The sequence below is a fragment of the Mixophyes fleayi genome, chromosome 4 (genome assembly GCF_038048845.1).
Source record: "Mixophyes fleayi isolate aMixFle1 chromosome 4, aMixFle1.hap1, whole genome shotgun sequence".
NCBI lineage: Eukaryota > Metazoa > Chordata > Amphibia > Anura > Limnodynastidae > Mixophyes > Mixophyes fleayi.
In genome coordinates, this window is record NC_134405.1 from 164,004,006 (window position 1) to 164,030,672 (window position 26,667).

At 41.3% G+C, this 26,667-nt stretch overlaps 1 protein-coding gene across 2 annotated transcripts in view; it reads left to right on the forward strand.

The window, feature by feature from the left end:
- Nucleotides 1-6,141: 6,141 nt before the first annotated feature.
- Nucleotides 6,142-26,667, forward strand: part of PMPCB (peptidase, mitochondrial processing subunit beta) — a 29,099-nt gene continuing 8,573 nt past the window's right edge. The window contains exons 1-11 of one of the 2 annotated variants that reach the window (XM_075208737.1): nt 6,142-6,250; nt 7,581-7,721; nt 8,321-8,407; nt 13,390-13,519; nt 14,055-14,253; nt 14,402-14,481; nt 15,422-15,528; nt 16,968-17,111; nt 22,785-22,945; nt 23,446-23,531; nt 23,621-23,709. In XM_075208737.1, coding sequence (XP_075064838.1) covers nt 6,155-6,250; nt 7,581-7,721; nt 8,321-8,407; nt 13,390-13,519; nt 14,055-14,253; nt 14,402-14,481; nt 15,422-15,528; nt 16,968-17,111; nt 22,785-22,945; nt 23,446-23,531; nt 23,621-23,709 — 1,320 coding nt within the window. In that variant the 5' untranslated portion in view covers nt 6,142-6,154. Of the gene's footprint in view, nt 6,251-7,577; nt 7,722-8,320; nt 8,408-13,389; nt 13,520-14,054; nt 14,254-14,401; nt 14,482-15,421; nt 15,529-16,967; nt 17,112-22,784; nt 22,946-23,445; nt 23,532-23,620; nt 23,710-26,667 lie in introns of both variants that reach the window. The other variant, XM_075208736.1, reaches the window with a different exon arrangement.

Sequence of the window (26,667 nt, forward strand, 5' to 3'; positions counted from 1 at the left end):
ACAATGACATTCGGCCTCGATTTGGATTCAGAGCAGGCGGGTACTCAGATACCCAAAGTTCGGGTGGGTTCGGTTCTCAGGGAACCGGACCCGCCCATCTCTAGTTAGAACAGAAGGATCCCACTCATCGTAGTGAATCCTGACAGTCTCGCAAGATCCTAACCACATCCAACAGGAAAAGCGAGTCTTCTCTTCCTGGTGTAAAATCCTGGTCCAATGCAGGGATAACAATATCCTGCTTGAAATTAAATTCGGACAAGACCTTGGGATGAAAAGAAGCCAAGTGCACAGAACTGCTCTGTCAGAGTGAAAGACAATACAAGGCGACCTGCGAGACAGGGCACCCAATTTAGACACTCGTCTTGCAGACATGTTGAGCAAAAAAGACACCTTCCAGGTAAAAAAAATTGAAATCAACAGATTCCAGATGTTCAAATGGTGACTTTTGTAGTGCCAAAAGGACCAAGTTCAGAACCTACAGCGCTACAGGTGAACAAAGGGCGGTTGCACATGAAGAACCCCCTGAAGAAAGGTCTGGACCTTAGGCAAAACAGCCAGTCTTCTTTGGAATAAGATGGATAATGCTGATACATGAGCTTTGAGGGCAGCCAATCTCAGTCCCCTGTCCAAGCCATCCTGTAAGGACAAGAAACGAGCCAGTCTAAAGGAAGAGGTTGGAGCAACTCACCTCTCACCCCAGCCTATGTAAATCTTCCAGATTCTGTGATAAATTTTGAAAGAGGCTAGTTTCTTGGCCCTCATCTGGATGACCCTCTCAAATAAACCCTTTTTATGGAGACTCATGGCCTCAACCGCCAGGCTGTCTAAGCCAGCCGTGCTAAGTCCTGGTGAAAAAACGGGCCCTGGCTTAGAAGATCGTCTCTAAGAGGAAGTTTCCATGGTGGTTCTGCCACCATGGAGATTGGTGTACCATGATCTTCTCAGCCAGTCCACTGTACTAGAATTATTGGCACCTTCTCCCTCTTGGCCTTCTTCAGAACCCGAGGTAACATGGGAATCGGAGGGAAAATATACACTAGCCAGGAAACTGTCATGGCATTCACTAGGGATGCCCCACTAGGGATCCCTGACTCTGACACAATACTGAGATACTTTGTGGTTCAGCCTAGAGGGCATCATATCAACCTCAGGCGGCCCCCACCTTTCCACAGTTTGGTCGAACACATCCGGATGGAAGGACCATTCCCCAGGATGAATGATATGGTGACTTAAGAAGTCGGCCTCCCAATTGTTCGCCCCTGGGATAAAAACAGCCAAGATCACCAGGACATGATGTTCCATCCAGCGCATGATCTTGGCTGCCTCCTTCATAGCTAGGGGACTTCTGTTCCTCCCTTGATGATTTAAATATGCCACAGCCGTGGCATTGTCGTACTGGATTTGGATGGATCTATTCCACAAGAGCAACTGAGCCTGCACCAGAACTTTGAAAACTACTCGTAGCTCACGGATGTTTATGGGTAACTTTGCTTCTTCCCGGGACCAAAGCCCCTGAAGTTGAAGGTTCAGTGACGCCGCACCTCATCCTTGGAGTCTGGCATCCGTGTTCATGATAGTCCAGTCCCACACCGAGAAGGGATGCCCCAGATTGAGATTCCCTGGTGCTGCCAATTGAGGGTTGGACCTTGACCACCTGGCAAGGATCTCTTTTTGGAATGCTCGGTAGTAGAAGCTAGCAAACTGCACCACTTCAAAAGAAGACACCATCCTCCCCATCAGTTTCATGCAATGGAGGATGGCAACTTGCCTGAAAGACAACAAGCTCTTCACCTGTTTCTGAACGGTTAGAATATTTTCTTGTGCTAAAAACACCCTTTGGCAACAGGTGTCAAAGAGGAGACCCAGAAAAATCATGCACTTAGCAGGGACAAGGCTGGACTTTTTCCAATTTATGGCCCATTCATGCAATTCCAGCGTTTTCTGCTGTCAAGCACAAGTGGGATAAAAAAAGAGAGTGCCTTTATTAAAAGGTTGTTTAGGTAAGGTATTACCGCTACCCCTTTTGTCCGTAAGAGCTCTTCCATGACTGCCATAACCTTTGTAAATACCCTTGATGCTGTCACCGGACCAAAGGGTAGTGCTCTTATGGGGCAGCATGATGGCTCAGTGGTTAGCATTTCTAACTCACAGTACTGTGGTTATGAGTTTGATTCCCGACCATGGCCTTATCTGTGTGGAGTTTTTATGTTCTCTCCGTGTTTGCGTGAGTTTCCTCCATGTTCTCCAGTTTCCTCCCACACTCCAAAAACATACTGGTAGGTTAATTGGCTGCAATTAAATTGCCCTTAGTCTATCTTGGTCTATGTGTGTGTATGTTAGGGGATTTAGATTGTAAGCTCCATTGGGGCAGGGACTGATGTGAATGATTTCTCTGTACAGCACTGCGGAATTAGTGGCGCTATATAAATAGATGATAATGATGAGGATGATGTTCTGAATTGGTACTGGGATGCATCCACCGCAAATCTGAGAAGGCTGTGGTGGTCTTTCCATATCGGGATGTGAAGATTTGCATCCTTGATATCCAAGGAGGCATGAAATTCGTTCTATTCCATGGCATTGATCACAGAACGGGCGGACTCCAGAGTTTGGCAACCCTTGTGTAAGTTTAGGGACTCCAGGTTCAGGATGGGCCAGAAGGACAGTTCTGTTTTTCATAATAACCCAAACCTTTTTGCTCATTTGGGACGAGGACAATCACTCTGTCATACACCAGGCTCTCAGGTCCTGTCACTTAACTCTCCGCTTTCTTTCCAAGCTGTCCTTGCGGACCTCAGGCTCTGCTGGTTTCAGATCTCTCTGCAAAATGCTGCCCAGTCTGTCACCACTCCAGAATCAGGGTATAGGCGTGGCCATCTTAGATTTGGTCACATGATTCCTCAAAGCCAATCGGGATAGCAGCCTCTTCTCTAGGTTTCCCTCCAAAACCACTTCCTGGAAGCTGCCATCTTGGATATAGTCATCTGATCCATCTCAGCAACTCAGAGTGCTGCTTCTGCCCAGCTGACCGCAGCCTAAAATCAGGAATCAACAACTACTATAAAAGGACTTCCTGGAGCTCTTACCTTTTGCCAGTGCAATGTTGTTTTTCCAAATGCCAATCATGTTCCTAGCAGTCTACCCTATTTGTTCCAACTCAATCAGTGCAGTCAGCATTTGGGTTCTAGCATCATTCCAGTTTCAGCATTCCAGTTCCGTTCCGTTTTCAGCATTCTAGTTCTATCCTGGTCCAGCAATTCAGTTTGTCTAAACTCCTCTGCTAGTCTATCACCACCTGTACCTGTCCTTTCATCTATATGCAAAGGAATATAATCAGGCCACCCAGTTTTGTGTATCAAATCACCAGCCTAACCCCAGAGACATCATCCAGACTGGATACAGTCAGGTCCTCAGGCGTGACACACTCCTGACAACAGGAACTAAATGGCCCTCTGAAGGAACAATCTCCTCGCCAAGGAAAGTGGAAAACAAATGCTATGGAGGCGTCCCAAAGAGGTGCAGGATGCAACCTCTTTCCACTAGGCGTCCGGAGAAGAATGGATCCACTGGTCCCGAAAGAGCAGGAGACGGGCCCTCTCCACAGAGATTCTGTGTAGAGGGGAAGGGAAGTTATGTAGACTGTTTGTCATTCAGCTTGGATCCAGGATGTCTGCCCATCCAAGCCTGCCTACCGCTTTGAGGTGTCCCCATGGAGCAAAGGACTGGCCCCTCGTGGAAGTTTCACTTGTTCTACCAACGTAGTTAAAGGGCCGGAATCTCTGGCCCATGTTCTTTGTGGTATTAATGGAAGAAAGGAGCTCTTCTCTCATGTAGTTTGAGAAAGGATCTTGTCCAGTTTTGGGCCAAAAAGGACGTACCCCTCAATAGATAAAGCCTCCAAGTCTTCTTAGACTCTGCATCTGCATCACAGGATGTGAGCCAGAGAGTATGTCTGGCCCTACTGCTAAAGCAGAGGTTCTGGGCAGACCCAGACCCGCATCAAGGATTTTGTCATCCAAGTACTCGCATGATTCCTGTGTGTGTTCTGCCAAAGGCATCCCAGAATGTATGCTCTCACCGAGTGTACAAGCCCATTTTACCGCCGCTTTGATCACCCAGGCAGCTGCCACAATGGGCCTGAGTGAGGAACCTCATGTTAAATTGTGAAAACCCACACTGTGAACTTGGACTCGGGCATATAAGATATAAGAACATTTGCATACCATTGCCTCGTTCTGCCTACTGAACTGTTTTCATCAGGTTGTGTTAGTTCACATGCGTGTGTTAAAATATGCAATTGTTTTCTTCACATTTTATGTTATTGTGTTCGTTAGAAGGGTTTTGTCTTAAATGTCACCAGGTGGAAGAGTTAATCACAGATAATACAGGACAAGGGTTGTGGGCTAAACAAGGAGAGCAAACAAACTCTATATTATCCACTTTTGTCCTCTGGTCAACAAGGACATGGCATTACAGTTCTCTGGCCGAAACTCATAGGTACCCTCTCCCAGGGAAGCAACGGTCACAGTCAGCAGGGGGGAGGACATTCTGGGGTTAGCCGGCCATATTACCACCAATCACCAGCAAGTTACCGCCCTAATACACTCCACCATTAGCTTAAATACAATGGGAATAATCAGTGTTAAGTAAACTGTGTTTTGAGAGTCTGTGAGCTCATCTTGTGCGGTGTCTAGGAACTGCGCTTTATCGCACCAAAACACATCACATCTGTTGATGGTTTTCTAATCTAACGTTCCTAAATATCACGATCAACAATGGAACCATGCAAATATGGAAGTGTGTACAAACTCACGACCAGAATAGGCCATACTTGCCAACCGGGAGGTTGTCTTGCAGTCCCGGGAGCCTGGGAGGTCTCCCAGAAATGCGGGAGTCTCCCAGACATTCCGGGAGAGTAGGCAACTATGCGTTAAAGAAGAGCAGCTAATGAATCTCTAGAGACTGAAGTGTCTTTTACATTTCTGTCTCCGTTACTGACGTCATGTTGTCTTACTTATCAGTTTTTGATTAAATCTTGGTCTCCAGGAAAATGGCCACCTTCATAGGTATCAATACATGGACATAGGACACAATTTCTGGACTGTGCCATCCTGCCACAGATGGTGAAGCCAACCACGTCTTGTACTGGCTCAGCATCAGGGAGAATGCCCGACTCTTCAGGGAGTGAGGGAGATCACCCCTATTTCAGGGAGTCTCCCTGACATTCAGGGAGAGTTGGCAAGTATGGAATAGGCAGATATCTGTAGACTGTATACAGAGTTACAACCTTTTCAGCAGATGGTTATGAGAGATGAAGATCACAGATCTGAAGGTAAATTGTATAGGTGTGCACGCATGAATCGGCATGCTCATTATGACTGTCAATCCTTGGTGAAATTGTTAGAGACATTGCATCTGAAGTATGATTGCATAGGTGTCTACCCAGGCGTACAAGCTGTGCAGAAAATGCCAGGTAATATACTTAAAATGTTACAAGACCTTTATAGGGAGGTTTACCAGGCACTTGAATTAAGTCCACTAGAGACTTCAAAGCACTCCAGTTGAGACTAGCTTTCATACTGATAATGAGACACCATATAATAACTCTGCTTAACCTTAACAACAATATGTGATCATTACATATAATGGTAGCAGCACTACATCGTAAAGGTTATCCTTAACTATGTTTGGGTTTTAATAAGATTGTTCAAATAATAAATAGAACAGAAAATAAAATAAGGAGAGACATTGCTGGCGTAATAGTTGGGGGGAAGGGGCATTAGTAGAGGAGTCATAGATGTTATACAAACAAAACAATACGCAGTATTATTATTCTCTTTGTTTCATTCAAGGGTACAAACCATCTCAAAATATATTTTGCTGTAATCACCATTTATGTGTCTCATGCTTATTTTTCATATGCTAATTAGAATACTAGGGAACAATCGTATTCGACCACACGATCAGATATGAAACATGCAAGTCTGACTCGCTGCAAGTAACATCTCTGTCGTGCTGTACCACCCGTAAGCACCTGATGTTATATTGTATGGCGTATAACATAAATTATATGAGGGTAATTTATGTTGCGAAAGTGCCATGAATTTGCTGATGAGCAATGACAAGGCAAGTCTGTAGGCGGAAGTTACATCATATGACCCAAGTCAGTGCAAAGATGGCGGCCTCCATGCTGAGACTTAGCGGGTCTGTCGGACGGAAAGTTATTAGCGGTTTGGTGAACAGATCACAGGTATATCGGTTTAAAGTCGTCACGTTAAATGTTAAACACCCTGCAACGGTTTGGATAGAATTAGGTTTCGATTATAGTGCACGTACGAGATAATATACCCTTCATTAATCTCTCGTTTATATACTCTGTTGATTAGAAGGAAGGGGGTTCAGATCCGTTAATTATATATTAGATTATCTATTAGTGTGTTTTTATACTTATTCAAGTAGCTTTAGTAGATGACATTGTTCTTTTCGACACAGTGTTCACAATTGTATAGGGGGTTGCTTACATGTAGTAATTGTTCTCTAGTCACAAGGACAAATGTTTATACAAACTGTAATCTTTATTGTCATACCACTACTAGTAAAAGTATTGTTTTGCTGTGGTGGTGTTGTTGGGAAATACCGATATTATGTTCTTCATTGTTAGTATTGCCTTAGCTACCACTACACAAATTTATATTTAAAACATTTAAAAATAAAAAAAGGTGTATTACTTTTTGGGTAATTCTCCATAATAAAGTCTAGCGTCTTAATTTATTCCAAATTCATGGACAGGTTAAATTCCAAGAATAATGTAAATCACTGTCCATGGTGTCGGAATAAGTTATGACTACAGCATTCGTAGTTGCCAAAATGTGGATATGTGCCAATCCAGAATTTAAATGAGGTTGGGATAATTAACCCCTTGGCGTTTAACATGTTAAGCTATATGTAAAAAGTGCATTAATATATAACAAGTGATAATGGGGCTATTCCCACCATTGTGTTCTAAAATATTAATGCTGCATTTATAAGTTTAGACTGCAGCAAACCCTATATCTCATGCATTAATGCATGCTATCAGTACAGTTTATTGTATTGGTAAAAGCACAGTGCATAGAAAATGCATCACTAAAGTGCGGTTTTGTTTTCATGTATTTTTATCCATTGTCACAGAGCATGTGTGTGAATGAACTGTCAGTGAGACTGTTGAAGATAGTTCTGTGAGCTGATATTTTTCTTTAAGCAAAAAAAAAATAAAAAATTTAGATATTACTAAAATATTTAAAAAATTATGCAGTTAAATATTCTTCATGCTGAAGAAACATTTCAATACCAATTCTGTCCAATAAAAGCACTTTTAAGTTGTCTGTATGTATATGTCTATGTGTGTGTGTGAGTGTGTGTCTATATTAGGGAATTTAGACTGTAAGCTCCGATGGGGCAGGGACTGATGTGAATGAGTTCTCTGTACAGCGCTGCGGAGTTAGTGGTGCTATATAAATAAATGATGATGATGAACTTTAGCTCTGGTGTTTTGGTAAATTTGTTTTATATTTCAGTCTTCTCTCTTTCTCTCTCAGCAGCCTCTACAGTTAAGATTAAACAGATGTAGGTCTACACAAGCAGCAACATTAGCCGTTTTAAATGTCCCTGAGACTAAAGTAACAACATTAGAAAATGGTCTTCGAGTTGCTTCTGAGGATTCAGGAATTTCTACATGTACGGTAAGAATAGTGTGTATTTTATATCCATTTATTCCTTTTTTAGGAGTGTGCTGTTGATGTGTTACTACTTCATTTCTAAAACGGACTTTCTATACTCTTTCATACTATACCAGCCAACTTCGACCACTGCATTTAAGGGTTACTAATACACACAACACTGTTGTCTAACTATTTAACTTCAGGTAATAAGCACATTCCCTAACCTATCCAGGAATATTCCTGCCAAGCCATGCATCCTTGTTTATACAGATTCCAATTATTTTGTAGTGATTTGCACATTATCTTAGTCCCAGAGATGATTTAGTTTGCCTGTCCACACTGGCTACAAACCTTGGAAGACCTGCTATGCGTTGGACAGGCTGGAAAAGTAATTGACGCTTCTCAGGCAACGATCTGCCTCTTATTTATCAAGAAAGAGACTAGTACTATATATGTTATATACATTGTTTTTAAAATAGTTACCTGATGTTAGTGTAATTTTTTGTTTTTATTTTTAATATAGGTATGTTAAATTTAAGACTATTTGAATGCATGTAATCAATTTCTGGCTATAAAAAGCATTTTAATTTTTCTCCCTGAATTTATTTCATTATAATTAGGTTGGCCTGTGGATCGGTGCTGGTAGCAGGTATGAAAACCAGAGGAATAACGGGACTGCACATTTTCTGGAACACATGGCATTTAAAGTAAGTAGGACAGAGAGTTAGTTATTTTGCCTTTATTCCTCCACTTGTGGATTAAATTACAAATTATTTAGTGATAAATATTGTCTGCATTGCCTACAGTACAATTGTATTCTTGTTGCTATGATAAGAGATGTGTCCAAAGTTTAAATTTGATACCTGGGTTTTGAAATACACAAAGAGATCCATGATCTTAAAATGGTTGTCAGGAACCCTTTTTATTTTCAACAACAACATGAAAGGTGAGGATACAGAAAGGAAAAATAAGGCATTTGATCTTTACATTGAAAATTTTATACAGCCTCAAGAATCTTACATGACATGAGACATAGTCAAAAGTAGAGCTAGAAAGGCCGGGTAGTGTCCAAGTATTTTGCTTTTTAAAGAGTATGTTAGTCCCATCTACTATCTGATCATATTCCAAAATGCCATCAAGAATCCGGGGTTATATCCCGAGAAAGCTACATGTTGTTAAAGGTAAAAAGGGTTGTGGGGGAGTGTAGCAAAGACAGGGTGCGGGAAGAGTGGGGAAGGGGGAGATAGAGATTCCCCACATAGGGGAGGAATAAGAAAGTAGATAAGCATCTGGGAAGGGGTGTGACTTGCACAACCTCCACTCTGCTCCGTAGAAGGAGAAAGGAGGATATACAAGCTCCCTGGGGCGAGAGGTGAAGGGTCCAGTGGGATCCTCCAGCCACCCAATGCTGTATGCGGTCAAGGGAAAAGAAGATACATTTGAAAGACAGAGTGAACCAAGGGTTATTGAAAACCGGGCAACGGAGACTGGTGGAAAGTATACCAGGGGTGTTGGGAACATTTTATTGGTGTGAAATAGGATTCAGTCTAGAATTATTTTTTTTTCTCCACAACAGTTCGTATTTCTTTCTCAATCTCCTGCCGCAACATCTCAATAGGGTTGAGGTCTGGACTTTGACATTCAGTTGTAGAATTACTGGTGTGAATTAAGATCATTGTCCTGTTTCATGAGCCAATCTTGTCAAAGCTTAGGTTATCAGACAGATATCCTTACATTTTCCTCTAGAATACAATGGTATAAATAGGAGTTAATGGTGAGCTCAATAATTGATTGGTGTCCAGGTCCTGTAGCTGCAAAACAACCAGAAATATCAGCCTTCCACCACAGTCTTTGAAGTTCTTGTTGAGATACGCTGTGTTATCTCCTGGCTAGTCTTACATAAAAGCTACTTCTTGTCATTTTTCTGATGGAGTCATTGTGAAGATCCCTGGTTTATCTGGCCCAATTATACCCACTTCATGCTGGTTTGCTACCCAGGGGTGCCTTACTATGCCAGGGAAGCATAACCAGTACCTTATAGGGTTCTTATAGTCACTCAGGCAAATGCAGATACAAAGGTACAACAGTACATTTATTGTAATAAATATAATCACTAGAACATTGTATACAAACAGTAAATTAATGCCAGCCAGATTACCACACAATCTGTCCCTTACCCCACTAGCTTAAGGAGTTGGTCACCTAGATTTCCTGACTTGCAGAATCCAAGATAGTGGGATCATCTGAGAGTGGCTGTCTGTTTAAAAGGGGTTGTTGCAGGGCTGTCCCTTCTCATCCCAAAACATCCATTGGTCCCCTGCTGGGCTGATTCCAAAGTGTCTCCTGAATGCAACCTGAGACAATGGGGACAGACTCCAGTTAATTTAAGGGGCATGGCCAAGATGATAAAGTGACACTCCCAGTATTAACCCCTTATAAGCTTTTTCAGTCAGAACTAGTTTGCATCTGATCATGGCTTTCTGTACAGAAAGGAGGGGGAGAATGTATGCAGCTACAGACCCCTCACATGGACTCCAACCGATTCTAACCTTTAACCCACTTGGTTTCAATTTAAAAACAATGCGTAACAGCATTACTGCAATAACAACAAAACACATTTTTACAACATAGAATGAAAACGTCCTCTATATAGGCATGGCTACAATGTACCATTGTCCCTAGTGAAAGAGACGGGTGTCCAGTGGGTTAAAGCTTTTAGTTAAATGTGACCGACACCCTGCTTTTTCCACATTCCTCTCCCTTCTTAAATCCGGGAAGAGATGTTTTGTCCTGAGGGCGGGCAAGCAACAATACGCGGGCCAGGTGGGTGTTGGGATGGAGGGTCTGATTCCTCCTGTCTTGAGAGTCTATCAGTGTTCCCATGATCCAGGCCCTTTTTATGAGAAACAGTAAAATGAAAAGCTTGTAAGGCCAGACTCCATCTAAGCCGACGCCCATTGTTACCTTCTGTCTTGTGTGGCCAATTTAGGGGATTATGGTCAGTGACTACAGAGAACTCCCAGCCATATAGTAGGGCTGGAGCTTCTTGAGTGCCCATACTATAGCAAGGCACTCTTTCTCAATGATAGCATATGCCATCTCCCGATCTACAAGTTTCTTAGAGTGATAGGCCACAGGGTGTTCCTGGCCATCCTCCCCCACCTGGCTGAGTTTCACCTGGTTCCTGATCCACAACCCGAAGCATCAGTTTGCAGATTGAACCTCCGTCAGAAGTTGGGGGCAACTAGTACAGGGGACTGGCACAATATCTCCTTCAATTGGCCGAAGGCCTTTTCACATTGGTCTGTCCATACTATCTCACATAAACTTAACACAGGGCTCTACCCTAAAACAGCCTTTAGCTGGGTTAAGTCCATTATGGGTTTGGCTAAAGAGCTATATATTGAGTTATATTGGGGCACAAATTTGCGGTAATACATGGTCGTCCCTAAAAAAAAGTCCCTTACCTGCCTCTGATTGGAGGGCCTAAGCCATTGCAAGATAGCTTCTACCTTGGCCGGCTCAGGACGAATCTTGCCCCCTCCAACCCTGTGCCCCAGATACAGCACCTCCATCATTCCCATCTAGCACTTGTCAGTCCTAGTAGTATACCCTACCTGTTGGATGCGTCTAAGGACTTGAGCAACATGGTCCAGATGTTCATCCCATGTCTCACTAAAGATGGCTATGTAGGCCTGGGCAAAATCCAAGCACCCCTTCAGAAGACGATCCACTGTTCTCTAGAAAATTACCAGGGCATTTTTCATCCCGAATGGCATGGTTGTAAAGGCAAACAAGCCAAAAAGGGCGATAAAGGCTGAACGCTCCTGAGCCTTCCTGGTAAGAGGTATTTGCGAATAGCAATTGCTAAGATCCAGGGTGGACATACAGCGAGCCCCACCGAGTCTGTCAAACAGCTCATCAATACGAGGCATGGGGCAGGCATCTGTCACCTCATTCAGCTTCCTGTAGTACTGTAAAACCGGGTGGTCTGGTCCTTCTTGGGTACTAGAACGACACTGGCAGCCCAGATCGGAACAATTACCAATAGGGCAAGCATCTCTCCTACTTCATTTTTTTACCATCCCCAGGAGTTTCGGGGGCATCCAGTAGGCAGCCTGCCTTATGGGCATAGCCTCACCAGTTTCTACATGATGGCACACTACATGGGTGCGCTAAGGTTTACAAGTGAATTGCGGCCTTTGTGCTTCCAGATCTCCCATCTGACTATGTTGGACCGGGGACAACTGCTCCCCTATCTGGACAGCCTCTACCCCCAGATCCTTCTTTGTGATCATCATCATCATCACCATTTATTTATATAGCGCCACTGATTCCGCAGCACTGTACAGAGAACTCATTCACATCAGTCCCTGCCCCATTGGAGCTTACAGTCTAAATTCCCTAACACAGACACAGACAAAGAGAGAGACTAGGGTAAGTTTTTTGATAGCAGCCAATTAACCTACCAGTATGTTTTTGGAGTGTGCGAGGAAACCGGAGCACCTGGAGGAAACCCACGCAAACACGGGGAGAACATACAAACTCCTCACAGATAAGGTCATGGTTGGGAATTGAACTCATGACTCCAGTGCTGTAAGGCAGAAGTGCTAACCACTAAGCCACCGTGCTACCCATCTATTAGGTCAGGAATGGGGTCTGCAGAGGGATCCTCCATGGGTGGGCAACATACTGCCATCACCCCTATCTCCCATTCTATGTAGGCTTTCACCCTATTGAGGTAATATATTCTCAATATTTTTCCCTCTTGATCCAGGGTTACTGTATAATTGGCCTCTCCGTGTCCCTGTACTACAGGATATGGTCCTGCCCACATGGCTTGCAGCTTGTTCTAACGATTAACTCCATTATCATCTGACAAGTGGTCAGTTCCCTGATTCTTGAGCTTTTGTCATATCCCTCTTTCTGCCCACATGGGACCTTGTCAGCTTCATCAATCTCTTTAAACGGGTCTGCAGTTTTTCCAGCAGTCCGTTGGGCCTGTCTAAGTTCCACCCTGTCCACTTTCCCCAGGTCGATTTCAGTCTCATAGTTGTCAGTATGTGTGTTTACTGCTGGAGGTACAGGGGCTTCTTGATAGTTCAGTCTTCTATATAAGCATGGATACAATGTACCATTATCCACAGTGAAGGAGAGGGTATCCAGTGGGTTAACAGTTTTTGGTAAATGTGACAGACACTCTGCTTTTGCCACAGTCATGAGTTTTAACATTTACCCTGTTGAGATGTTTATGTAGTGGAGTTTGTACTTCCTGATGATCAAATAATGAAGTGCTTCAGCAGCTGGCTCAAGTTACCTTCTATATTCACATGGAAGCAGTAAGGAGATGCTTTACTTTCAGACATGGCTTGTTTAAATTGGCTTTTTTTTAGTTGAATAAAGAAAACATAAAATCATTTATGAGTTATTTGTCACATGAGATTAACTGTATCAAAATTTAGGACTTGGCAAGGACTAGATGATTGTAAATGAGATTATTGTTTACCCTCTTTAAAACATACAGTTCATTTTAAAGAGGGTGTATTTTCTTTCTTCATTGTGTATTATATTATCTCTAATGAGGCTTGAATGTATTTCTAATTTTACTTTTTTGGGCTATTTATTGTAATGCATATTCCAATAGAAAAAAATATAGAATTTTATACCAATCTTATGTTCTCCATCATAGGGAACAAAAAAGCGTTCCCAGCTGGATTTGGAGCTTGAAATAGAAAACATGGGTGCACACTTAAATGCATATACATCACGGGAACAGACTGTCTATTACGCAAAGGCCTTCTCCAAAGATCTTCCCAGAGGTACATTGCAAGATTGCTAACTTATGGTTTAGTGACTAAAACAAGTAAAGTTCTATTTACTAATCATAAACTGCTGTTATTGTAAAACCACAATTTTTCACCATGATGTTTGTATATAACTATTTGTGTCGGGTTCAAAGAAAGTGTTTCTGTAGTTTTGTAATATTGTCCCTTTGCTGGTAGTATTAAAAAAAAATAATAAAGCATTAAGGGCCCTTACCCACATTGTGTTTTTATAAAAAGCGACTCAGAACTGTTCTCACTAATGTATGGTAAGTGTAGGAACTCCATTGCAGTGAATGGGCACTTGAAGTTAATGGAAAGCTACAGTAAGAAATAATGTAAATGCTCAACACCACATCCTACTGGTTGTAGAATTTGGGTGCTGGTAAGTCTTCCCCCACCCCACCTGACATGGTAATAAAATAAAACCCCTTCAAAAATGTTTTTAGTTTCTTAAACCTGTAAAAATGTTACATCTAATTTTTTTGTAACAAAATATATATATATATATATATTTCAAATTTATTTACAGCTGTAGAGATCCTTGCAGACATTATTCAGAAGAGCACCCTGGGAGAAGCTGAGATTGAACGTGAAAGAGGAGTCATCCTGCGGGAGATGCAAGAAGTGGAGACTAATCTACAAGAGGTGGTCTTTGATTATCTGCATGCTACTGCCTATCACAGTACTGCTTTAGGAAGAACCATCCTGGGCCCTACTGAAAATATCAAGTAGGTTCAATACAATGGAAATCTCCACAAACATTATTACTGTCATTGTAATGATCCCAAAGAGCTTCTTTTTGCAATAGCAGGTGGATTATTTGTGTACATGTATCTATATGTGCATTAAATCCTGTCATATATTTTCCAATTGTAGATCCATAAACCGCAATGACTTGGTTGAATACATCACAATGCACTACAGAGGACCAAGAATAGTTCTTGCTGCTGCTGGTGGTAAGTATGAATATTTTTTTTAAAATAGAATACATTTTTCGTTTACAATACTAAACAGAAAAAAAAGGAAGGAGAAGCAAATTGGCATATGTTAAACAAAAAGCAAAGAATAAATGATTGAATACAACAGGAATGTAACATATGCCTGTAATATTTGGGAGAAAAAAAAGACCAGGGAGGTCGGGAAATTAGTATAGGGATGTGAAGGGTGCAAGTGAGATGCTAAGTTCTCTGGACATGGATGGATAAGGAGCTATTGACTGCTGAAATCTTTTAAGTATCAAAGATTTCTGCCCAAACATTCCATACTGACGAGAACTGATTGTGCGATCATGAATCGGGCTAGTAATGTGTCTGAGTTTAAACATTTGCCAAACAGTGTTGATTGATTAAGGAGGAGTCAGATTGTTTTCAGTTCTGAGCGTTCAGGCATCTAGCAACTGTCATGTTGGCGTAGCAAAAAATAAAAGGTGGAGATAGGGCCTCTGGATGAGTCTCTACGTAAGCAAAACGCCTCTAGTGGAGGGTTGACAGGGAGTCCGGGTATTTATCTTACTAATACAGAGAGGACAGATTTAAAAATATTAATAAAAGAAGCCATGGGAAAAGTAAAGGTGATCGCAGAGCTCCGGGAACTCTGGGGGAAAAAGCCCCAAGGAGCTTTATTGGGGAGAAATTTTGAGATTGTTTGGTCCGAACAAGCTCTAGGGTCTAGACCTGGAGGAAGTGTGAATATTTTTATAGGAGGTCTAGTCCTTAATTTGATCTGCAGCTAACACTGCAGTCATCATTAGCAAATTGGTTTGCATTAAAGTAAATTTCACCTCTGTGATGTAGCATATCATTGTGGGTCAAAGGTCATATAGTGTACTGAATCAAGCTCCATTGTTTAAGTGAATGTTTGTAAAAGTGGATTGCTAAAATATATTTGTATTTTAAGGTGTATCACATGATGAGCTGCATCAGTTGGCAAAATATCACTTTGGTAATTTGCCAGCGATATATGATGGGGAGACCCTTCCTCCATGCACCTTTGCAGGTAGTGAGGTAAGCAAATTTTTTTTTTTTATCTTTTAAGAATCAAAATATACTTCTTGTTTCATCAAAACAAAACGCATAATAGCCATATGCATCAGAAAACACCACAATCCAATCTTTCTGCAGTTTTCTAAATTGAGATTTAGAATTGGAATAATCAACGGATTTGTCTTTAGCATCTCATTTAGACTTAGTCATAGGTTCCATGCTCAAATGTCATCTGGAGTACAACTTTACAGGAGTAAATATATATTTCTTGATATACTTTCCACCACCAGCTACCAAAAGAGAAATAATGTAAAAGAGAAATAATGTAAAATGTACCTTTTCCAACCAGAAATTGTGTTGTTGTACCCTAGTTAAATGCACAGATATAATTCATCATTTAGTTCAGTGGTTCCCAAACTTTCTCAGTTCAAGGCACCTTTAGGGTTTTCATAAATTTTCCAAGACACCCCTAAGCCAAAATAAATATTGGGTAGTCTGATTTTTTAAGTAGTTGGGTCAAAATAACTTAAGTATTTAGGCCCCTTCACCATATCTCACTGCGCCCCTTCACCATATCTCACTGCGCCCCTTCACCATATCTCACTGCGCCCCTTCACCATATCTCACTGCGCCCCTTCACCATATCTCACTGCGCCCCTTCACCATATCTCACTGCGCCCCTTCACCATATCTCACTGCGCCCCTTCACCATATCTCACTGCGCCCCTTCACCATATCTCACTGCGCCCCTTCACCATATCTCACTGCGCCCCTTCACCATATCTCACTGCGCCCCTTCACCATAATATGCCCCATCGCAATATCACTGTGCGCCCCTTCACCATAATGTGCCCGTCCACACTGCGTCCCTTCTACATACCACACTGTGCCCCTTCTTCATATTACACCTTTTACTTGCCCTTCTGGGTTCTCCTTGGTCTTCTATCGTCAGGCTCCTCACTGCCTCGCTTTTCGTTGAAAATGTCGGGCATGATGACGTCATGCCCGACGTTCAGTGAGAGCGGAGGAGAGGAGGGTAGAGGAGGAGGGAGGAAGGCACCTGAGTGCCGAGCGCCATACATGTAAGTTTTTTTTGTTTTTGTTATTTTGCATGCCCGGCCGGTGGACAAATGGAGGGTGGCAGGCAGGGGAGTGCTTGGTGCCCCCCAACCTCCCCCGCCTTTCCTACCCCTCTTATCGCCAGCCCTGGGAACCGCTGATGTAGTCAGTTGTTCACATTACCTATATGCTGGTAAAACCTCCTCCTTCAGAAAGCTGTGCATGTGGAACCACTTGCCTATACCGCGTTGGGGCTTCGAATTCTGTAATGTCAGGTGTATGACCAGGAAGAGTGGAAGGCAAAAGTTATTCTTTTAACCTTTGAACTTTACTAGTGCTTTCTTGAAATCATAATTTTTCACATTTTAATGCTTCAATTTTCACTTTTTTGTTTCCTATAGATTCGTGTCCGTGATGATAAAATGCCACTGGCCCACATTGCCATTTCTGTTGAAGCTGTTGGCTGGTCTCACCCAGATACCATTCCACTCATGGTGGCCAACACATTAATTGGAAATTGGGATCGATCTTTCGGTGGTGGCGTGGTATGGATTTTTTTCATTTACTGTCTGTACTTTTCTTTTTTTTCTTTTTTACTTTAAATTTAATGTTTTGTTTCTCTAGTCCATGTAGACTATTCAGTGTGTAATAGGAAATTTGGTTATGACTATCATGGCTTTTTGTATTTGTTGTTCATAGTATACTTTTCAATCATGCTACCAATTAATGCCACAAATTCTTACTTCTCCTATGCTATATATCATTATAATGGTTAATATCTTAGCTTCTGTTAGTTTGCCATGGTGTAGTTGTCCGTAGATAATGTATGTGGAAATGAAACTGTGGTCTATATAAGGGTGGATAAGTTGAGGTCGGTGTGTATATACTGGTAGGAAAGGGTGAGTATTCGGTAGTAATGGGGAATAGGTGTTGGAAGGTGTACATAGCATCTAGGATGGAAAATTGGAATGTGAATTGAGTAGTAACAGAAAGGCAGTGGTGTTTTTAAGATGACCGTATGAGAAGTGCGATATATTTAGGTGGGGGTATATGGGGTAGTTGAGAGCTAGAATAAAATAAATTGAGCATGATGAATGAAATAAATATATAGTATTTAGGTTAAGGTTGGAGTTGCTTGTATTGAATACTTGTTAGGGTTAAGTATAGGTAAGTAGCTGTGAAAAGAACATGAAAAGGTAAAGCTAGGTAGATAAAAACTATTTTAACATGTTTTCTAAAATATATATATATATATATATATATATATATATATATATATATATATATATGAGAAATACATTTTAAATATTAAAACTATAAGTGGTGAAGGATGAGCTCTAAACGAGTTCCGCCACGTATAGTTGCTTCTACAATAGGTTCTGTCTCCATATCTGGAAAGTGTGCGCAAAGATGAAGTTGGACATGTGGTGGGAGGAGTATTGACTGAGGGCTCTGTAGGTGAGGATGAGGAGTTTAAATTTAATTCTGTAGGCTCTGGGGAGCCAGTGTAGCGACTGGCAGAGAGAGTGGCAGGAGAGAAAATTAAGGCAGGCAGCGGCATTGAGGAAAGACTGAAGAGGGTCCAAGGAGGGACTTGGCTAGGCCAGAGAGAAGGAGGTTACAGTAATCAAGGCAAAAGATTGAATAAGAGTTTTGGTGGCTTTCATGGTGAGAAAGGGATGGATCTTTGATATATTCTTGAGGTGGAAGCGGCAGGCTTTGGAGAGGGCCTGATTGTAATGCTTGAAGGAGAGGGAGGAGTAAAGAATAACTTCTAGGCAGTGGACTTGAGGTATAGAGAAGATGGCTTTGTTATTAACAGAAAGGGATGTGACAGTAATTTCAGACTTCGAAATATTATGGGATATCCAAGATAAGGTTTCCGAGAGACTGCAGGAAACACGAGATGAGGGAAGGGGAGAGTATATTTGACTTGGGTTTCATCAGCATACAGGTGGTACTGGAGGCTAAAGGAGCTGATGAAGTCACCAAGGGAGAAAGTGTCGAGGGAACTGAACAGGGGGCCAAGAACAAAACCTTGGGGAACTCTGACCGGTGAGGGATGAGGTGGGTAGGTAGAGTCGGGTGTAGAGACCGAAAGGGAGCGGTAAGAGGAAAACCAGTAGAGGACATTGTTATGGAGGCTTATAGATTGTAGCATTTGCAAAAGTAGGGGAGTTCGAAGGGGGGCTAGTCCAGGGGTGATAGCAAGGGCGAGCAGGGCATGTGGAAAAAGTATCTCTAGAGAAGGGTGGGATGAGAAGGTACTGATGAGAGGCAATGTCATGACATATGCACTAAATTTAGGAGGTAAAGTGGGTAGCAAAGTCGAGAGCAGAGAGGGAAAGGTGGGGAGAGAATTGGAAAGGAGGCATTGAAGGATGCAAAGAGGTGATGGGGGTTGGAGTATTGGGAGAGAATGAAAGTCATAAAGTAGGACTGGTTAAATTGTGTTAGGGCAGAACTGTAAGAGAAGAGAATGAACTTAATGTAATGAAAATCAGCATGAGAGTGCAACTTTCTCCAGAGCCGCTCCACGATATGGGAGCATTTTTGAAGATATTGGGTATGTTTGGAGTGCTATGGTCGAGGCAGGGACAGATTAATAGTTACAGCTGTGGCGACAGTCATGGGTAACGTTATGGGTGTGATTGCAGAAGGTGAGAGCCTGACCAGGGAGGAGGAGAAAGTGGTAGGATCAATGTCATTAGGTTGCCACTAGTAAGTAACTTTATGAGAGGAGAAAGGTGAGAGGGCTGGGGAGATACTAAAGGAGAGGAGATAGTGGTCAGAGAGAGGGAAAGGCTAATTGATGAAGTTGGAGGTGTAACCGTGCTTAAAATTGACTGCCCATGCATACATATAGTTTAAGTTCTGTGACACTCTGGTCTCTTTAGTACAGCCAATTCCCTGTGCCTGGTTTCATACCAGGGAACGTTCAGCTTCTTTACCAGTAGAGTTGCTATTGCCACTGCTGTCATTTAGTCTCTTCATGTTCAGTTGTTCCATGGCTGTTAACAAATGTCTCTAGTTAGTGTTCCTGGACTTGTAGAAGCCTCTCTAGCTGGGATGGTATCTTATGGGTTAGGTTTCAGGGCCTCTATTCTGTCATCAATTCTGGTCATTCAGTCAGTATGCTAAGGGAGGTATTCAATTGTTAGCGAGATCCCCGGAAAAACGAGCGCTCTAAAAATATTACCGTTAATACGGTAATATGCGCGTAAATACCGTTAATACGGTAGTTTACTCGCTGAATTTAATCTCGCAGCTCCCGAGATAAATTCAGCGAGTAATTACAGTATTAACAGTAATATTTTTCGAGCGCTCGTTTTCCGGGGATCTCGCTAACAATTGAATACCCCCCCTAAGATTGTGAATATTTTCTAATTCCCTACTACTCCACTTATCCAGTCCTCTGCAAGAGCACCAAGGTACCTCAGCTGTAGTGTAAATCATTCAGAGGGACAGCAGCATTGGGCAGGCCTGGACTTCATTTTGAGCCAACGCTAATATTCCATTTATACCAGCTATTTATGTCCTAGAAGATGAGAGCTCTTAACATGTGAATGGAGAAGTCCTCAGTCAGGATTAGGCATGCTCCGTTAAATGTCCTTTTCATCTGAAGTCTCCCAACTCTTCAGTCAGTCTCCTTTTCCCATTTGAGACTTAGGGGTAAATGTATCAAACGTTCTAAAACTGAAAATTGGAGTTTTTGCCCATAGCAACCAATCGGATTCTATCATTTAACTAGTACATTGTAGATGAATTATAGCAATGGATTGTAGGAATGAGGATAGTGGGAAAGCTCTGTTTATTTCTCTTACCAGTGTGAGTAACTTTGACACTCAACCATTAGTGCTCACGTTTGATGTAGGGATATAGAGTAAGCATATAACCTGTCTATCCACTGAACAAGGATTTTTCCCAGAACCATACCTGATTATTGCAGCCTTTTGATAGGGGCCATTCAACTCAAAATTGTTTGTTTACAAAACAAAACCTTTTCTTTTATAGCTTTTTGCATTAGGAAAATGTGATATTCCCTCTGTACCACCTTCCAGACCTGCATATTAGCCTGCCCCGGATCTTGTAAATAGGTCCTCTCCGAAGAAATTCTGTTGAATAAAAGATTGGAAACAAAGGGCCTAGTAACAATGTGAATTAGAGAGGCAGAATGACTGACTGGAAAATTGAGGTATCTGGGTATATACATGGTGCCACACATTGTACAATCCGACTACCAAGTCTTAAAAAGCATTAAAATCATCTAGCCATGTATAGGGAATGCCCGAGTATTGGATCATAAATACAGCACTTGCACCAATAGGGATTAATGAGATGGGAGGGGGGTGGCATAGAAAACAAAGACCAATAGTGGGTGCTTATCAGTGTTACAGTTCAAAAGATATATACTTTCCCTGGGGTCCAATCTGAGGCATTGTGCTTTACCACTCTTGAATATTGAGAATAAGAAGCATGTTAAGTCCAGCCAAACCAACCTCTCTTAGCTCCTTACTACTTGTAATATGGGTCTCCTGTAAACATATTTCCAGAGGACTTTTTCCTTAAAATCCACCACAGATCTCTTAATTTTATTATTCAGTCCCCTGACCTTCCATAATGACGCCTTAGATGTGCAATCTTATACATGTGAGTAAACATGAACATTCTCATATTGTCACATTACGTTAAACCAAAAGAGAAAAACACAACAAATGCAGTCAAAATGGTACACTGAGTGGTGCACCTGACCATTTGCAGGCAAATCTCTTGGTTTCCTTTACATCAATTCTCTCCAGTCAGATATTGGGAAATGAATGTAAAGCCGACTTGTGCAATGCTACATATCATTATTTTGGCACATTAGAAAGGAATTTATTTTCTTTCCATTGGGAAACATTTCATGTGGTTTGGAAAAATCTGGTAATTATCCCCTTCTATTGCCTTGAACTTAGAGGAGGACAGCATATAACATGGAAGCAATAGCTCAAAGTCCATGTGCAGCAGATTGACGTATGGACCTCTGTTTCTGCAGAGCCAGAAAGAAATGGGTATATTGAAATAATAGTAGTATTCTCAAATTATATAAATCCTTTATCGCTCATCACTTGGGAATAAAGTCTGTATCACGTTAGTCTAGCTTTTTTAATGAGAGGTCTACAATCTGCATTTGTATATGCCTGCTGACCACCTTATTTTTTTTTTTTTGTAATGGTATTCAGGATATATATATATATATATATGTGTGTGTGTGTGTAAGATGTTGATTTGGATCCAGCCAGCTTTTGTATATTCCGACAATGATTAACCAATTTAATGGCTAGATCAGGAGTATGTTTTATCGCTAGTATTAACTAAAATTCCGTTCCTATTTACTCTATCAGAATGGGTTGTTAAAGTATCTAGGCATAAATATTATTTAGAAACCCTAATAACAAGCTCTCTGATGTAAGGAATATTGATGGTATAGGCTTTTTCAGGTTGCCTAAACCCACTAGTGGGGGCTTATATGCACAGCAAGCAAGTAATAACCTTTTGTTTCACGTTCAGTGTATGAGGGTTTCAGAACTGGATCAATTGGGGACTTGTTTTCTATTCATTGGTATGAATCTTCAAGGGATTGGAAGACATAGAAAAGATACAATTCTGTTATCTTGAACCTAGATAGGAAAAGCCTAAAATGTGCTTTATACTTTTAACCAGTTGACATATTAACCTCTGATTCAGTAGCAGTTTGTATTATTCTCACCTCATTCGCCTTTCCAACTCTTTTTTTTTTATTTTTATTTTTTTCCCTTAAATGTCTTCTGACATTAATGTATGATGATTGATTAATGTATCACACCTTGCAAGTCAATGTCACTGAAACTGAAATTTAGTATATCACCCCTGCATATAATCCTAAAGATAGTAGTTTAGTTAATTCTACTTTATACAAAATTCTGCAAAGTAAAAATAGCGTTTAGTCCTTTTTCACATTTTAAGAATGCAGTATATTTACACCTAAATAGCTGAAAGTGAGAAATGTCCTAAATGCAGCATGTTTGTGAAAGGCAAGAAATATCCATTGCATGTGTCCAAATAGTTTGCATGTGCACATTTTTTAGGCCTGCTAATTTGCATGACATCAGTGATTAGGAAAGTGTTAGTAATGATGGAATTTGTCATGAGTGGAGGAGCCACCTAGATGTTAAACCTTTTTTTTTTTTTTTGGGCAGAATTTATCCAGTAAACTTGCTCAGATCACCTGTCATGGAAACCTGTGCCATAGCTTCCAGTCCTTCAATACCTGTTACACGGACACTGGCCTTTGGGGCCTGTACATGGTTTGTGAACCAAACACAGTGGAAGATATGATGCACTTTGTGCAAAGAGAGTGGTAAGTGGGAACTCTTTAATAAACTAAGCATAATCAAAATGGTAAATACTTATTATCTGTAGTGTATGACATTTTGCTTTATATATGAACTCCACTCAAAACCAGCCGTAACCATCTGGAGAATCTAAGATATGATCAGAACTCAACCAGTCTGTTGATTGAAGCTAATTGGGTTGTCTACGTTGGTCAGTCCATGTCCGCTTAAAAATGTCTAAAGAAAACCTCAGACACAGGTGCAAGAGGTGTGAATGTGTAGCTTTCCGATAGTATGGAATCTTCAGTGTCCTGCATGGATTTTATAAACCGTTCCAAGTGGAGAATTCCTCTAATGTTGCATTTTCTGAAACTCTTGCAGTCTTTGACTTTTAATTTTTAACAGAACCCTTTATTTAAAATGACTGTTATATTCCCTATACCATTAGTATTTTTATTTATACAATCTAGTAGATACAGTGTACCATATATAAGGTCTCCAATACATATGTTTTTTCTTTTTTTAGGATAAGACTCTGCACTAGTGTTACAGAAAATGAAGTTGCAAGAGCAAAGAATCTGCTGAAAACCAATATGTTGCTTCAATTGGATGGTAATTCACTTGCTTTAGTACTGTAATACCTAATTTGTCTGTACACTATAATATTACATGTATTTTTTTTCCGATCATGTTATATGTAGGATCAACCCCTATCTGTGAGGATATTGGCAGGCAGATGTTGTGTTATAACCGAAGAATACCATTACCTGAATTGGAAGCAAGAATTGATGTAAGCCTTTGGTGCTATTTATTATAAACTTTTACATGTATTGTACATACTATTTTCTCATTCTGACGTGTCTTTTCTACTGTGTCTGTATTGTATGTAGTAGAAATCTGACAGTACCTTGTCACATATACTATGTTTGCAATATCAACCTGGAGCTGTATCATTCCAAAGTTATGCACACTTGTATTACATTGAGTGTAGTACTTTTATGGCTTGAATATCATTCTGTCTATGGAGAATGTTTGTCAACACTTCTAAAACGACATACAGTAAGAAAGGCCTAATGAAGAGGAGGAGCATATATAAAAAAACCAATATAATCACAACTTTCAAACCAAACTGCAAATGTAACATCTTTTATGCAACATGTTTTTAATTTTAAATTAAAATCCTTAGCAGTAGCTGTGTGAGGCACCCTCCATCCAAAACTGGCATCTTTGGGCGCGAAAATGTTGAATTTGTAAATCTTGGTGGATTGAAGACTAAGTGATTGCCCGGCACATCTGCTCAGTGGAAGCCCAGTGCCGGCCGCAATTTAAGCCTGGCAAATTACCTAGCAATGGTCTGTCTGGATGCCGACCAACCTCTCTTGTGGACATCATAAAGCACCAAATAAACATTGTCCTGTGCACTTCCTGGGTCCTATGAACTTAGGTCCTCAAAGCCTTGACAACATCTATAGAGTGAAAAGAGTCTTCTTCTGGAGACCTACCAAGGTCGAAGGCTGGAATCCTGATTTAGGGGAAACTTGAAGACCACTTTGAGCTGAATGGAAGATTTAGTCTGAAGAACAACACTTTTCTCATGAAAGATGAGATATGGATAACTACAAGACAGAGCACCCAACTCTGAAACACTCATAACTGTGTAGATAGCTAAAAGAAAGGTTGTCTTCCAAGTAAGGACTTTAACTCCACCGAATCCAGAGGTTTGAAAGAAGTATGCAGAAGTAAGGTGACCACACCAGGTTGAGATGCATCACGCCCTGTAGGAAAGTCTGCACCTCTGGTAAAAGTGTGGGTTTCCTTTGAAAGAAAACTGTGCGGCCAACATCTGCATCTTCAGGGAACTTCCCCTTCAAATCTCAAAATACCATCCAGACCTTTCTGAAAAAAGCAGCAATAGATAGATCTCCTGGTCTGAAATGAAAGGGTTTCTTATCTCTTCTTTTCAGTTGGCCTAAGTCTTTTACACCCTGTGATAATACCTGATGGAAACTGACTTTCTAGCCTTAAGCAAGGTCTGAACCACATTGTCAGAGATACCCTTAGCTATAATGACCATGGTGTTACACCCTGGTGATGCTAGGTTAAAAACATCCATGTACCACAACCTTTTTGGCCAATCTGTCTGTACCAGAACGCCCCTTCATTTTACCATATTTAGGACCTGCGAAAGTATGTAAAATCGGTTGAAAGTTCCAAGGTACTGATATGGCTTCTACCAACAATGCCTTCAGATCCCTTGTCCTGGAGTGAAGCACTTCACCTTGTGGTTCAACCGAGATACCATCATGTTGACATCTGGCTGATTTTACCACAATCTGTTGAAAGTTTTCCGGGGCGAAGGACCATCCCCGGTGTGTAGGGTTTGCCTGCTGAAAAAAATCTACTTTTTAGTTTTCCACTCCTGTAATGAATGCTGTGGCAATATCTTAAACATTTCCCTCTGCCCATTTCATGATCCTGCTGGTTTCTTTCATGGCAAGGGAGCGAGCTCTTGGTTCCTCTGTGATGATTGAGGTATGCCACTGCTGTTGCATTGTCTGACTGGATCTTTATGGCCCTTACTTGCAAAAGGTAGTATACGCTGATAAGAGCTTTGAACACTGCTCTCAGTTCTAGCACTCTGGAGTCAAAAGACTCTGAAGGCAGCAGTGAAGTGGGACTGCTCAGTCCCAAAGGTTGGCGTCTGTTGTCACCTTTGTTGATTCCAGATGAGTGACTACGGTACCTTTGGAGACAGCTTGCTGAACTAGCTGATACATGATAGTCGAAGCTTCTTAAAAACTGTGGAACTGTGAAAATTGCACCACCTCAAATGTCAAGACCATATTCCCTTCATGCAAAAATGAATAGACTCCAGTCTACGAGCTAACATGGCATTGACTAGTCCCTGTAAGGAAAAGTCCTCTGACAAGAATACATTCTGCTGACTGGTATTCAGCAGATGGATTTCCTGGGGATAAAGTTGGATTTCTTGTAGAATAAAGATATTAAAAATGGTGGCTGCCAATGGTAGTTAAAAAAAAAAAAAAAAAAAGTATCCCAGCATGCTGTGGGGTATAAATGGGGAAGAATTTGGATTTTTGAGCGAAATTTAAAGTGCTCACACTCCAGCTGAGCTTCTATACCCCAGTGTTCCAGTGTCCCACATATGGATGGGAGACAAATAAGGACGAACTAATACAAGGAGTGTGGTTCCTGAACATTGACCATTTCAAAGTAAATGAGCACCCTTATTTGCAGATACTGCTTGTAGCATCTATTCATATATTGTTATACTGCCTCTTCCAATAAGAATGTAAACTATCTCATAAGCAGGGTACTATCTACCCTTTGTTTTCATGTCTCCATGTATTTTGTCTGCCTTTTATGTCCTTTGTTTATATATGTCTTGTCTTCCCTACTGTCTGGCGTTCCTAAGCACTGTGGCGCCTTACAAATCAACAATGATACTAATAATAATACAGCTTGTCCTGTTGATTCAAACATGCAGAGCTGTGTTATTACCCTGAAATGAATATATATAAAATTAAATAAAGCCTGTGCTAAATATACCACTTGCACCCCAGTAGCTGTGCTGAGAGTTGTAGTGTTGTTTACTGTATTGTACTGTTATACCATGTACTGTCATGTTGTTTGCACTTTGTACGGTGCTGTAGAACTCGTTTGGCTCCCTATAAATAAATGTTTGTTTAGATGACTTGCAAAGTACACGGTTGGGGAGAAGGGAGGG